Source organism: Bufo gargarizans, chromosome 2, assembly GCF_014858855.1.
Source record: "Bufo gargarizans isolate SCDJY-AF-19 chromosome 2, ASM1485885v1, whole genome shotgun sequence".
Classification (NCBI taxonomy): domain Eukaryota; kingdom Metazoa; phylum Chordata; class Amphibia; order Anura; family Bufonidae; genus Bufo; species Bufo gargarizans.
In genome coordinates, this window is record NC_058081.1 from 340782073 (window position 1) to 340797694 (window position 15622).

At 43.8% G+C, this 15622-nt stretch overlaps 1 protein-coding gene across 1 annotated transcript in view; it reads left to right on the forward strand.

The window, feature by feature from the left end:
- Positions 1 to 15120, forward strand: part of CLTB (clathrin light chain B) — a 36166-nt gene extending 21046 nt beyond the window's left edge. Inside the window, exons 3-5 of the mRNA XM_044280612.1 lie at positions 2586 to 2703; positions 4054 to 4165; positions 14425 to 15120. Of these exons, the coding sequence (XP_044136547.1) occupies positions 2586 to 2703; positions 4054 to 4165; positions 14425 to 14596 (402 nt within the window). The 3' untranslated portion in view covers positions 14597 to 15120. The remainder of the gene's footprint in view (positions 1 to 2585; positions 2704 to 4053; positions 4166 to 14424) is intronic.
- Positions 15121 to 15622: the final 502 nt, after the last annotated feature.

Sequence of the window (15622 nt, forward strand, 5' to 3'; positions counted from 1 at the left end):
AATAAGCATATTGAGGTATATATATGGCAGTACAGGTCTTATAATGGGTATTACAATCCCCCCCTGTCCACATTATACATACAGTAAACTTAAAGGGAACCTGTCACCGGTATTTTGTGTATAGAGCTGAGGACATGGGTTCCTAGATCGCCGCTAGCAGATCCGCAATACCCAGTCCCTATAGCTCTGTGTGCTTTTATTGTGTAAAAAAAACGATTTAATACATATGCAAATTAACCTGAGATGAGTCCTGTCCCTGACTCATCTCATGTACAGGACTCATTTCAGGTTAATTTGCATATGTATAAAATCGTTTTTTTTACACAATAAAAGCACACAGAGCTATGGGGACTGGGTATTGTGGATGTGCTAGCTGCCATCTAGCAACCCATGTCCTCAGCTCTGTACACAAAATCCCGGTGACAGGTTCCCTTTAAGTTTTATAACCTGCTCCAACGGTCTTCAATCTGCCCAAGGGGCGGCGTTTCACCTCTCTTGCACCCAGCCAGCCTCCCCCAACTGCTGCTTTGAAGCGCCGCCCAGTTCATGAATATTCAGTTTGCTGGGCGGCTTCTGCGGTCCCCGCTCTGAAGCGCTGCGCTCAACAGTGCCCGGCGCATGCGCCGGATCTTGTGAAGTCCGATACAGTAAGCGCCGCCCAGCTCATCAATATTCACTTCGCTGGGCGGCGCTTACTGTCCCCGACTTAACAAGATCCGGCGCATGCGCAGGGCACTGTTCAGCGCAGCGCTTCAGAGCGGGGACCGCAGAAGCTGCCCAGCAAACTGAATATTCATGAGCTGGGCGGCGCTTCAAAGCGGCAGTTGGGGAGGCTGGCTGGGCGCAAGAGAGGTGAAACGCCGCCCCTTGGGCAGATTGAAGACCGTTGGAGCAGGTTATAAAACTTAAGTTTACTGTATGTATAATGTGGACAGGGGGGATACTTAGATGATTGTAATACCCATTATAAGACCTGTACTGCCAGATATATACCTCAATATGCTTATTGGCCCTGTCAGTGTCCCTTTAAAGAGGACCTTTCACCACTCCTGACATGAGTGTTTTAATAGCTTCATGCTTACATTCCCCATGCAATAATAATTCTGGAGCATCTATTCTTATGGCTCTATGTTGTGCCATTCCTATTATTTCTACTAGAAGTTATGGATGAATTACTAGCAGTCTGCAGTAAGGGTACAGAGGGGGGGTAACCAGTTGGGGGTGTGCACCTGCACAGTCTGAAAATGGTAGCACTGATTGGATAGAGTGAGTCTGTGCAGGGACACCCCCCCAACTGGTTACCTCCCATCTGACCCTTACTGCAGACTGCTAGCAATTCATTCAAAATTTCAAGTAGAAATAATAAAGAAATGGCATACCGTAGTCATAAGAATAGATGCTCCAGAATTGTTATTACATGGGGAATGCATGAAGCTTTTAAAACAGGCATGTCAGGAGAGGTGAAAGGTCCTCTTTAAATGCCAGTCTTATGCCCCCCAATTTCTTTTGACTTTGAGGCAGGAGAGAGGGATATGTACCCTCTGTTCTCTCCTGCTCTAAGGCTAAAGGCTTATTCATGCGCCTGTGTCAGTTTTGTGAATGTAAATACTTGTAGTGTGCTGCATCTGTTTTGTATCCTCAGAGCCAAGATCCAGACATGTGTCTGTGTTCTTTGCATCTCCAGACCTCCCAAGTGTCCCTCTTTCAGGGACAGTCCCTACTTTTGATCCAAGCCCCTCTTTGCTCTTTAAATGTCCCTCTTTTTGATCTGAGGTAAAGAGTTGCCGATAATTTTTGCGCTATTGTGTAAAGGAAAACTGTTGAAGTATATAAATACGCAGGAAAAATTGATCTTTCACACAATAAACCAAACCTGTCCCTATTTGACCGTCCAAAAAGTTTTTTTTTTTTTTTCTTTACATTTTTCCATGCAACAGATCATTTAAAAATGGACAGAACACAGATGGCAAATTATATTTTATTGCCCATACATTAGATAGAAACAAAAAGTCTACACTTGTTAGGTATCCGCACAACCGTAATAATATGAAGAATTAATTTGCCAGTTTGGTCAATGTGAAAAAAAAAAATAATGGCTACTGAAATATAGAGCAGCAAAAGTGAAAAAATCTAGCTGTCTTCAAGTGGCTCATATCTTTGCTGCCGTTGATGTATGCTACAGAGAGGAAAAAAAGGACACTTTTTACCGTGCTTTTAATCTAGATAAAATGTCCATTGGGTTTCCTGGTTAGTTGTATTTCACGCTGCCTCTTTTTGCACTGGAATCCCTTTTGGCTGGTCGCGGTCATAGCAGTGCATTGTTGATGGTTGAATGTCATAATGCTTCCCTGTAATACATGTGTGTGTAATATGTGGGACTGTTCTCTCCGGTTACATCAATATTTCTGCCCCAGCTATGAAAAAGGCTCAAGAGTTTGCAATTTTTGCAAGACAATGGTTTTTCACTGTAAAGGTACAGTATATACTGTATGAATATGGAAGATTTTTCTGTATCATGTGTTCCCACTTTCTTCCCACTCTGGGACAGCCACTATCATCCATTTAATCCAACTAACTTCTTACAGGAGTCCAATGGATTCAGTGATGGATATGCAGCTATAGCACAGGCTGATAGACTAACCCAGGAACCTGAAAGCCTTCGTAAATGGAGAGAGGAACAGAAGGTGCGCCTGGAGGAATTGGGTATGTTTTTGAACTGATCTCTGAGTTAGGTCTGTAGTTTACAGCAAATTAAGAAATTTATGTTTCATAAAACGAAGCTTGAGCTTCATTATTAAGGCACTTCCCTGGGGCGACAGATATTGAGGACCTATCGTCAGGATAGCCCATAAATATCAGATCCAACACACAGCACCCACACATCGAGATGCTAGAAACTATACAGTATATGGAGCTTGAGGCAGACCGCACCATACACTGTGCAGTGGCCGTAGCCGGATTACTGAGCTGATCTTCTGTGTGCTGGCATCGGAAACTACTTTCACGCCGTACATTGTTCGTTTCTGGCACCGCGACAACAAAAAAAAAGCTGATTGGTGGGGGTGCTTTGTGTCAGACCCCCAGCGATCTGATATTGATGATCTATCGTGAAGATCTGTGAGCCCGTCTTCAGCAGTGAGGAGAGAGAACACTCTATGTGAGTGCTCCTTTCTCGTTCTAGCGACTCTTGGGGGTCTCTGCACTCTGACGCCCAGCGATCAAAACCTCTAAGGGCTCTTTCACACTTGCGTTCTTTTCTTCCGGCATAGAGTTCCGTCGTCGGGGCTCTATGCCAGAAGAATCATGATCAGTTTTATCCTAATGCATTCTGAATGGAGAGAAATCTGTTCAGGATGCATCAGGATGTCTTCAGTTCCGGCCAAAAATCCTGAAGACTTGCCGCAAGGCCGGATCCGGAATTAATGCCCATTGAAAGGCATTGATCCGGATCCGGCCTTAAGCTAAACGTCGTTTCGGTGCATTGCCGGATCCGACGTTTAGCTTTTTTTAGAGCGGTTACCGTGGCTGCCGGGACGCTAAAGTCCTGGCAGCCATGGTAAAGTGTAGCGGGGAGCGGGGGAGCAGCATACTTACCGTCCGTGCGGCTCCCGGGGCGCTCCAGAGTGACGTCAGGGCGCCCCACGCACATGGATGACGTGATCACATGGCACATCATCCATGCGCATGGGGCGCTCTGACGTCATTCTGGAGCGCCCTGGGAGCCGCGCGGACTGTAAGTATACCGCTCCTACTATGGCAACCAGGACTTGGCTGCCATAGTAACACTTAAAGCATTTTGAAGACAGATCTGTCTTCAAATGCTTTCAGTTCATTTGCGTTTTTCCGGATCCGGCGTGTAATTCCGGCAAGTGGAGTACACGCCGGATCCGGACAACGCAAGTGTGAAAGAGGCCTTACATGCCTCTGAGATCTCAAATTTTTTTACTTTTTTTTTTTTTTTTTTTTAAATAGAGGTACACTTTAACACTATTCAACCCAGACATGTGTATCTTTGAGACACTATTCACTTCTTTTGTGAATGTTTCTTTTCAGATGCAGCTGCTAAGGTGACCGAACAGGAATGGAGAGAGAAGGCCAAGAAGGACCTAGAAGAGTGGTACCAACGGCAGAGTGAGCAAATAGAAAAGAATAAGGTTACAAACAGGTCGGTGACATACCTTATCAGCTATACACTATTACTGTGTAACGTATTAGTTCATCCAGATTTCCATTGAAAAATTAAAACTTGCATGTGCTCACAGAGTGCCTTTTTAACATGGAAAGCTGTCTTCAGTCACCTATCAGCAGTCAAGTATTGACAGATTTAGTCTTGTGGTTTCTGTAACTACTTTGATTACTACACAAGAAGAAGGCATTCCTATATATACATAGATGGGAAAGCAGATCAGGAGAGGAAACTTCTCGTCAGGGTTTCCATTCATTTCAGAGGAGGTCATAACCTAGGAGAATGCTACAAAAAAAATAATGGAAAAACTCCTATTTTTAAATAATCAATAGGGCTGTTCATATGTCTGCTGCAGAGAACATGAATAAAATATTAATACAAGGAAAACTAAATTAAATTTCCATGAAAGGGACAGAAAATACATTGTTTTGAATCCACAGCTTTTCCTGCACATCGAGAATAGCTATATGTAAAGATTATGGTACCCCTCTGCCCCTATTAGGGGGAGCATATATGGTTTTCATTGAAAGCATTGAAATAGTATAGTGATAAGATTAAGAAATTGACTTAATAAAATAAAAAGTAGAATGGCCGTTACAGTTATAGATTTCACTAGATTCATCATTTGCATTCATTCTTTCAGACTTTTTGTATTTTTATTTTTTTAGTCTGCCTGTACGCATATTGATATTTGTCCATTACACACAGGCCAAATAAGGTGCATGTAGCCAAGATCATAAGGAAAACTGTAGATACAGTTTACTGGCCTCCGAGGCCAGCAGTGAGCATTTCTACTAATAATCTGTGGTCTAGGGTAAGACATATTTATTGGGCAAGTCGTGGATTGTTTTCTCCAAGGCTGCTATTGGGAACGTGTATTGTGTGGATACCAGTGGCGTGCCTAGGGTGTTTGGCACCCGGGGCGGGTCCTTTATTCCTCCCCCCCCCCCCCCCAAATACTACCCCCTCACAGTAGTATTGCCCTCATTGTACAACCTTCACAGTAGTTTTGTACAGATGTGTGCCCACTCACAGTAGTTATGCCCTATCTGTGCCCCCTTCACAGTTGTAATGCCCTCTCTTTGCCCCCTTCACAGTTGTAATGCTCACTAGTATTCCCATGCAGTGCATCTTATAAAGAGAAAAGCAAAGAGCGCTTCCATCTGTATTGATGGAAGCGCTCATTGCTTCTGTTCTGGCACCCCCCTTAGAGCGCTGAGAGCCGTCACCCAGGGCAGACTACTGGTGAATACTATGATGGAGAAAGCTTTAATAGTGAAGTGTCTTCTGTTGAGAATCTTACAAATAGTCCAGTACTTATTTTCATATATGTATGCCTTTTTATTAAATGCTGCACAAGCACATAAATAAGTCCCTTCCCCAGTGTTAAGACCTTATTCATAAGGCAGCCACTGATTCATCCATGACTATGTCTGTTAAGGGTCCGTTGTTGTTCCATGTATCTGTTTTTTGCCCTCCACATGTCATCCAAATTCCACATATCGCCTACCAATGATCAGTGAAAACCACCATGTTCTATAAGTTGTTTAAATGAACCCATAGACTTTAATGGGTGTGTTATGTGTCCATCACAGACCAATGTAGTCTATTGTTTTTCCACTGACACACAGTCGGTTTGAATGAGCACATTGAAATCAATGGATACGTGTGCAGTCCGTGGAGAATACATTGCGTGATTCACTGATGTGTTAATAACCCCTAAGAATGTACAAAAGCAGTAGATTTGTTGCAGAAATTTGCGTGACTTTCACATTCATCTGAATGGGGTTTGCATAAATTCATGCATGTGCTGCAGAAGCCACCTCATTTTAGATGTATGGAATAGGTTTTCAGGCATAATGTTGATTGATTTTAGTTGTCTGCTTCCTTGAAAAATGTACATAGTAGCCCTTAGTCTGGGTTAATTATTAAACTATGGTAAGGACAGACATTGTAGTATTACAGCACCCCACCAGTATTATATTGCCAAAAGCTTCCTTAACCCCTTCACGCAACATCACGTACATGTACGTGGGGGAATGTGGTGCCTCACCGCATCCCCACGTGCATGTACGTGATCGGCTTCACTGTCAGCGCAGGGACCTGAGCGCTGAAGATTCAGTGAAGCCGGGGTTGCTAGGCAACCCTAGAAGCCGGAAGGAGATGTATTGGCCCCCTGACCCGCCCACGATCGCTGTGATTGGTCCAATACTGCAGAGGGACCAATCGCAGCGCATCGGGGCAGGTAAGGGGGGTTAGGGAGGGACTGTGTGCCTCTCCTTCTCTGATCGTCCCCATTCCTGTCAGGGAAGCGATCAGAGAAGGAGAGAGTGACAATCTGATGTACCTATCACATGTATACTAGTCATGGAGCACTGCTACTTAGCGCTCCATGACTAGTATACTCGTCATGGCATAAAACTGTCACCATGTCTGCAGACATGGTGACAGCGCTGAGTGCCGGCTGTTACACACAGCCAGGCACTCAGGCTCAATGCCGATGGGGGTCCTGTGACCCCCGTATCGGCGATCGGGTAGTTTCGGCACCCCCCCCCCCCCCTATCGGCGATCGCTTTATGTCGTTTCTGATCCCTGCGGTCCCTGACCGCAAGGATCAGAAACCTAAAAAATGGCCCCAAATCGATTTTTTTTACCCCCCCTGCACCCCTGAATTCCATTTATGTGGCGGGGTGCAGGGGGCGGTTTGTGGGCGGTGCGGGGCCGGTGCGGGGCGGTGTGGCAGTTGCGGGAGGCGGGCGGTGCGGCAGGCGGGATCGCGATCCCCCGCCCGCCTCCCATTATAATCATCGTTGGTGTCTAGTGGGTTATACCAGGGTGCCAGCACATTGCTGGCACCCTGGTATAAACGGCTGACATCGGTGATGCGATGTCAGCCGTTTAACCCTTTCCATACCGCGGTCCGTACGGACCGCGGTATGGAAAAGGTTAACAGCTCAGGGAGCTCCCTCCCTCTCCCATCGGAGGGCTGCTGTACCTTTGCAGTCCCCCGATGGAGAGGGAGAGAGCTTCCAGACAGCCCCCCCAGAGCCCCGTCCTTACCCTTCCCCGTCTGCGCAGTTCTGAACATAACTGAGCAGACGGGGAAGGTTCCCATGGCAACAGGACGCCTCTCAGGCGTCCTGCTGTCCATGGTGCTGAACAGATCTATGCTGAAAGCATAGATCTGTTCAGTGTAAGTAAAATATAGTACAGTGCAATATATATTGTACTGTACTGTATTATACAGACATCAGACCCACTGGATCTTCAAGAACCAAGTGGGTCTGGGTCAAAAAAAAAAGTGAAAAAAGTAAAAAAAAAGTAAAAATCAAAAAACACATTTATCACTGATTAAACATGAGAAAAATAAAATTCCCTACACATGTTTGGTATCGCCGCGTCCGTAACGACCTGATCTATAAAACAGTCATGTTACTTTTCCCGAACGGTGAACGCCATAAAAATAAAAAATTAAAAACTATGATGAAATTGAAATTTTGCCCACCTTACTTCCCCAAAAAAGATAATAAAAGTGATCAAAAAAGTCGCATGTACTCCAAAATTGTAACAATCAAACCGTCATCTCATCCCGCAAAAAATGAGACCCTACTTAAGATAATCGCCCAAAAACTGAAAAAACTATGGCTCTTAGACTATGGAAACACTAAAACATCATTTTTTTTGTTTCAAAAATGAAATCATTGTGTAAAACTTATATAAATAAAAAAAGTATACATATTAGGTATCGCCGCGTCCGTATCGACCGGCTCTATAAAAATATCACATGACCTAACCCCTCAGGTGACCACCGTAAAAAAATAAAAATAAAAACGGTGTAGAAAAAGCAATTTTTTGTCATCTTACGTCACAAAAAGTGTAATAGCAAGCGATCAAAAAGTCATATGCACCCCAACATAGTGCCAATCAAACCGTCATCTCATCTCGCAAAAAATGAGACCCTTCTTAAGATAATCGCCCCAAAACTGTAAAAACTATGGCTCTTAGACTATGGAGAAACGAAAAAAAAAAATTGTTTTAAAAATGAAATCATTGTATAAAAATTACATAAATAAAAAAAATGTATACATATTAGGTATCGCCGCGTCCGTGACAACCTGCTCTATAAAATTACCACATGATCTAACCTGTCAGATGAATGTTGTAAATAACAATAAAAAAAACGATGCCAAAAAAGCTATTTCTTGTTACCTTGCCGCACAAAAAGTGTAATATAGAGCAAACAAAAATCATATCTACCCTAAACTAGTACCAACAAAACTGCCACCCTATCCCGTAGTTTCTAAAATGGGGTCACTTTTTTGGAGTTTCTACATCAGGGGGCTTCAAATGGGACATGGTGTCAAAAAAACTGTCCAGCAAAATCTGGCTTCCAAAAACCACACGGCGCACCTTTCACTCTACGCCCCGCTGTGTGCCCGTACAGTAGTTTACGGCCACATATGGGGCGTTTCTGTAAACAGCAGAGTCAGGGCAATAAAGATACAGTCTTGTTTGGCTGTTAACCCTTGCTTTGTTAGTGGAAAAAATGGGTTAAAATTGAAAATTAGGCAAAAAAATGAAATTCTCAAATTTCATCCCCATTTGCCAATAACTCTTGTGCAACACCTAAAGGGTTAACAAAGTTTGTAAAATCAGTTTTGAATACCTTGAGGGGTGTAGTTTCTTAGATGGGGTCACTTTTAGGGAGTTTCTGCTCTAGGGGTGCATCAGGGGGCTTCAAATGGGACATGGTGTCAAAAAAACTGTCCAGCAAAATCTGGCTTCCAAAAACCATACGGCGCACCTTTCACTCTACGCCCCGCTGTGTGCCCGTACAGTAGTTTACGGCCACATATGGGGTGTTTCTGTAAACGGCAGAGTCAGGGCAATAAAGATACAGTCTTGTTTGGATGTTAACCCTTGCTTTGTTAGTGGAAAAAATGGGTTAAAATTGAAAATTAGGCAAAAAAATCAAATTCTCAAATTTCATCCCCATTTGCCAATAACTCTTGTGCAACACCTAAAGGGTTAACGAAGTTTGTAAAATCAGTTTTGAATACCTTGAGGGGTGTAGTTTCTTAGATGGGGTCACTTTTATGGAGTTTCTATTCTAGGGTTGCATCAGGGGGCTTCAAATGGCACATGGTGTAAATAAACCAGTCCAGCAAAACCTGCCTTCCAAAAACCATACGGCGCACCTTTCACTCTACGCCCCGCTGTGTGCCCGTACAGTAGTTTACGGCCACATATGGGGTGTTTCTGTAAACGGCAGAGTCAGGGCAATAAAGATACAGTCTTGTTTGGATGTTAACCCTTGCTTTGTTAGTGTAAAAAATTGGTTAAAATGGAAAATTAGGCAAAAAAATGAAATTCTCAAATTTCATCCCCATTTGCCAATAACTCCTGTGCAACACCTAAAGGGTTAACAAAGTTTGTAAAATCAGTTTTGAATACCTTGAGGGGTGTAGTTTATAGAATAGGGTCATTTTTGGGTGGTTTCTATTATGTAAGCCTCGCAAAGTGACTTCAGAGCTGAACTGGTCCCTAAAAATTGGATTTCTGAAAAATTTCAAGATTTGCTTCTAAACTTCTAAGCCTTGTAACATCCCCAAAAAATAAAATATCATTCCCAAAATAATTCAAACATGAAGTACACATATGGGGAATGTAAAGTCATCACAATTTTTGGGGGTATTACTATGTATTACAGAAGTAGAGAAACTGAAACTTTGAAATTTGCAAATTTTTCCAAATTTGGGGTAAATTTGGTATTTTTTTATGCAAAAAAAATTAATTTTGGGACTTAATTTTTCCAGTGTCATGAAGTACAATATGTGACGAAAAAACAATCTCAGAACGGCCTGGATAAGTCAAAGTGTTTTAACGTTATCAGCACTTAAAGTGACACTGGTCAGATTTGCAAAAAATGACCTGGTCCTTAAGGTGAAATAAGGCTGTGTCTTGAAGGGGTTAAAGAGGTTATCCCATGACTAATGTAAAACATGAAAATCAGACATCATATAGTACATGACAACCTCTTTCTAACAAAGCTAGAACCAGCCCTGTACCTGACATGGATCCACAGATCTCTACATTAATTGCTCTTATATCAAGATGAAAGATCAAAGGGAGTGTCTTTTCTGTGCAGCTCAGGGGCGTGTCTCCGCTCTCCCTATCACAGCTCAGGAGGCGTGTCTTTTCTGTTGCGGCTAAGGAGGCGTGTCTCCGCTCTCCCTATCACAGCTCAGGAGGCAGCAGAAGGATGAAACTGAGCACGTGCAGCCAGGGGTGTAGCTAATGGCTCGTGGGCCCTGGTGCAAGAGTTCAGCTTGGGCCCCCCTTCCCTCAGTGCATTGTGTGTCTTCTTATGTGGCACAAGGGTCTTTGGGCCCCCTCAGGCTCCTGGGCCCGGTAGCGACTGTTACCTCTGCACCCCCTATAGCTACGCCCATGCGTGCAGCCATCTCAGTGAGCAGGTCAAAGAAATAAGAAAAAAACAAACTGCAGGTGGCGCTATAAAGTAAAGTTAAATAAAAGTGTGATGATATATTTTAATAGCTCATGATTTGTATGATTTATTCTGTGCATGTGTGCCCCAGCAAAGGCTTAGAATATTGGAACCACCAGATCCAGCACATGCCAGACACCGCTGGCACCAAACTTATCCCATTCACTATAATGGGATCCATCGGCATGAACAGCGGCATTTAACTTTTTTTTTTTTTTTTTTTTTTTTTTTTTTTTTTTTTTGCTGTACACTGCAACAGAGCCTCCTGCCAGAAGCCCCACCGCAGTTGTGAACCTAGCCTTAGTTATCAATGAATATTGCTATTAAAATCTATTCCTGTATAAGGCCTCATGCACATAGCCGTTCCGTGCATTTAGGACCGCAATTTGCGGTCCCTAGTGCAAGGGCACTATCCATGTGGCCGCCGCGATGGATCCAGGCCCATTCAACTTGAATGGGTCAGTGATCCATCCGCACTGCAATAAAATAAAAAGTTCTATTTTTTTGCAGTGTGTAGGCACAGAGAGAAACCCAATGGAAGCACTCCGTAGTGCTTCCGTGCCTCTGTTCTGAACCACACCTCCGGATTGCAGACTCATTCAAGTGATGCGGTGCACATGGCTGGTGCCCGCATATTGCGGGCCGCCATACAGGAAATGGCCTTGTGCATGAGGCCTTAGAATTCCGATTTAGTCTTTTCCTTATATTGGTATTTGCATTCAAAGCAAGTATTTGTAAGGGTACTTTCACACTTGCGGCAGGACGGATCCGACAGGCTGTTCACCCTTTTTTGCCTAGCCGCCGGACCGCCGCTCTGTCCCTATTGACTATAATAGGGACAGGGGCGGAGCTCCGGCGAAGCACGGCGAAAGGCCGCTGGACTAAAAGTCCTGCATGTCCGACGGCCTCTCACCGCGAACTGCCGCCCGTCCCCATTATAGTCAATGGGGAAGGAGCGGCGGCACAGCGAAATAGCGGAAGGTCGGATCCTCACTACCGCAAGTGTGAAAGTAGCCTTATACACCACAGCATATAACATTTTATACTGTGCTATAAACTGGAAGTGCATGCTCTGCAGCTTTAATAGGGAGGAGTAACAGATGTCTCTGAGTAAGTCTATTTGCATTCTGCTTCTGTACAATACTTTCTGCATCTTTTTCTTTGGAAAAACATGGTGATTGGTAAAATAGTGTTTTCTGGGATCCTCGCCAAAATGATGCATGAGGGTTTATTTCATTTTAAATGCTGGCTTTACTAGCATGCAGGAAGAGCCAGCCAGCATCCACAAGCTGCTTGAAGTAGGACAGCAGTGAGGGTCCTGAGAAAGGGGCCATCACCAATCATCATGTATTTGTATTATTTTTTTTTCCACTTATGACCACTTACCGGTTTAGCCCTTCTTATATATTAACTTTCTTCTCTTCTCTTTCTATCTCTTTTTATGCTACTAACCCAGGATTGCGGACAAAGCATTTTACCAGCAGCCTAATGCTGATGTCATTGGTTACGTGTATGTTGAGCTTGTCTTATTCTCTGTCTCTTTGTACAAATCCTCATCGGAGAATATAACCTTATAAAAGAGTAGCACAATAAAATGAATTTGTATAATATAGAATTACACTATGCCACTGTATACTTACTGTACACATAACGTATAGGCAGTGCCGTATTGGGATGAAGCAATTTATGAGCCTCAAATATCATCATTTGTGAAACAGGATATAAAAAAAAAACACGGAAGTGTTAAGCAAGTAACACATCCCAAGGAGAGGGAGCAGTCTCTAGTCTGGCTCTTAGAGTGGGTCCTGTTATGTCCGTCATCAGCTGTAATATATGAGGGAACCCAGCAGCAAGTATTTAATTCCTCACAGCAAAATGATATCAATGGGTTGTTAGTAGATGCTCCCTGCTTTACTTTAAAGCAGGCATGCTCAACCTGCGGCCCTTCAGATGTTGCAAAACTACAACTCCCACAATGCCCTGTTGTAGACTGTTCTGGCATGCTGGGAGTTCTAGTTTTACAACAGCTGGAGGGCCGCAGGTTGAGCATGCCTGCTTTAAAGGGTTTGTCTAGGTTTAGATCTGAACCCGGATATAAGCTCCCGTTCACTCATTCACCATGTCCGAGTGGAGCATTGGAGCATTTCTTGCTTCAATGCTCCCCCTTGCCCTGCTGTTTGATTACTACCAGTGACATACCAGGCTTCTCATAGGTATGCTAGGTGGAGACGTCAAGCAATGAGCCCATAGAGGTCTGTTTTACAGGCTAGAGCAGCGCTATGGACCACCCATTAGTGCCGGTGATGTCACCGGGATCACTGCTAGGCGGAAGCCTCCGCCAAGCATACTAAGAGAAAGCCGGGTATGTCACCGGAAGTAAACGAACAGCCCTTGTCCTGCGCTATGCAGCACAGGCCAAGGGGGAGCATCGGAGCTAGAATTGTGCTGATGCTCCACTCTGATATGGTAAATGAGTGAACGGGAGCTTTGAACCCGGACAACCCCTTTAAAGGAACGTGTCATCAGAAAATAAGAACTGGTTATGTCAAACATATTTTAAATAAATGTTTAGCATTATTATTAAAGGGGTTGTGCGGGCAGTCTATATTGATGACCTATACTCAGAATAGGTTAGCAATATCTGATCGGCAGGAGTCTGGCAGTGGCACCCTCGCTGAACAGCTGTTTGAAGTACGGTAACACCTCTATATAGATAACACAGGATCCACCTTTCACAATAGGTGATATCACATCTTATATACTCCCTCCTGACCTCTGCACATTCCTAGAAAAATCTCATAAGTCCTAATCATTGTGTCTATTGCTAATGATGGCTGCTGTAAAGCATATCTCTAATTGCTGTTAAGAAAAGCTCAGGCAAGATGGCTGCCCCCATAATCATGTTCAGAAAGTAGAATAGCAAGTCGACAATCAGAAAATAAAAACATTTTCTTTGATCGATGGAGTTTCTGAATTGGGCTACCCTGTAGTAAATCAGAATTCCTTAAGACTATGTTTACATGACAGACTACATTTTAATGTGTATTTTCCATGGTAGAAATACAAGATCCTTGGATTTTTGCTGTGAATGTGCCCCGGATTTGCAATATGCACTGCTACAGACCCACATGAGATTTAGCCCCACTGAAGGGCAATCCTTGTGTTTTCCACCCTGACAAAGGGTGGAAATCAAAATCTACAGCTCCCGATCCTGTCTTAGCTGCACGGGAAGGGGGGGTTTGAACCCCACCACAAAGTCCAAACCAAATAATTCCCAGCAGCCTTGCTTGCTTCAATCTTGTGTCTTTTATAGCATATTTTTTTGCACACTGCCAGAAATCCACGCAGAATACTCCTATGCATATGAATGGGGTTGGAAAAATCCCATTTAAATGCATGGCATACCGTTTCCAGCATGAAATACACAGTGCCATCCATGTGAAGATGCCACCAGGGTGTTCTAAAATGGGTTTTCTACAGCAGATAACTCCTTTTAAAGTGAGCTACGTTCACACTGATTCCCCGCTGCAGGATATTACAGTGATGTGATCCCAGGGTAGAACAAACCCGTAATATGTCATCCAATAGAGTATTCCACCTACGAAATCAGGCACACAGAGGTTAAGATACAGCCAATAGATGACCCGTCTGTCATATACACATAAATGTATGGTAAGCTACATTGTACCTAAATGACATAGCTAACATATTTGCTGTTTTCTTCCTAAAGGGCGTCGGATGAAGCACTGGTGTCAGAAATCAAGGATGAAGAAACCGGGACCGAATGGGAACGTGTCGCCCGCCTTTGTGATTTCAACCCCAAGAGCAGCAAGCAGTCTAAAGATGTGTCTCGTCTGAGATCTGTACTTATCTCCTTGAAACAGACGCCGCTATCTCGCTAGTTTTCTCATCCAACCTCCCCCTTCTCACCTCCCTGCTTCACACCAAAGAAACCATCCTTGCAGGTCTGAGGCCCATTCACTTATGCCCTTAATGTTAACGATATCCTGTCCCTGATACTGTCCCCTGCAGAGCTGTAAATGCAATCTACATACCAGATCTGATGTCACTCACTTACTCTATTAGGTTCATATTTAGGATATTGAGGCAGTGATAATGGGAGCATGCGGTGTCTGTGAGCTTTTTGCTTGGGGAGGTTTGTGTTCTTTTCTGTCTGTGTGTGCCTGGCTTTTAACAATGCTTGTCCACATATTTTAAAATAAGGTTTTCTGGAAGTGAAAAGCCTATCTGCAAGGAGATTGCACATTAAACTCTTAAAAAGATGGGGTTACAATGTACTGTAATTCCCCATGATTTGGGGTTGAATCAATCTATGCACATACTGTATGAGGCACAATGCAGAAGACGCAAACTGATGCGAAAGACACAACCCATCAATAAACATATTTCATCATATCTGAAACAACTTTTCTGAAGTCTACATATGATTATTAAAGGGTTCTGCACTTATCGTATATTGATGACCTATTGTCAGGATAGGTCCTCAATATCCGATCAGCTGTATGAAGAGAAGGCAGTGCTCGTACAAGTCCTCTGCTCTCTTCACTGTTTACCTGCTCGCCGTCAACATTGCAGTGGCCATGTTGTGTAATTACACCTCCTCCGTCCCTATTCACGTCAATGGGGCGGCTCCCTCATATTTACTTGAATAGGAAGGAGCAGACCCCTTGAAGTGAATGAGACAACGGGGTTGTAATTACACTGCTGCCTCCTACAACGTAGCAAGTAAACAGTACGAGCGATGCCTTGTCTTCGATCGGCGGAGGTGCCCACAGTCGGGCCCCGACGATCTGATATTGCTGACCTACCCTGAGAATAGGTCATCAATATAGCCAAGGCAGACAACCCCTTTAAAGGATGTGTACATTTCTGCAAACATCTCTTATTACCCCAGTACATTTAAAATA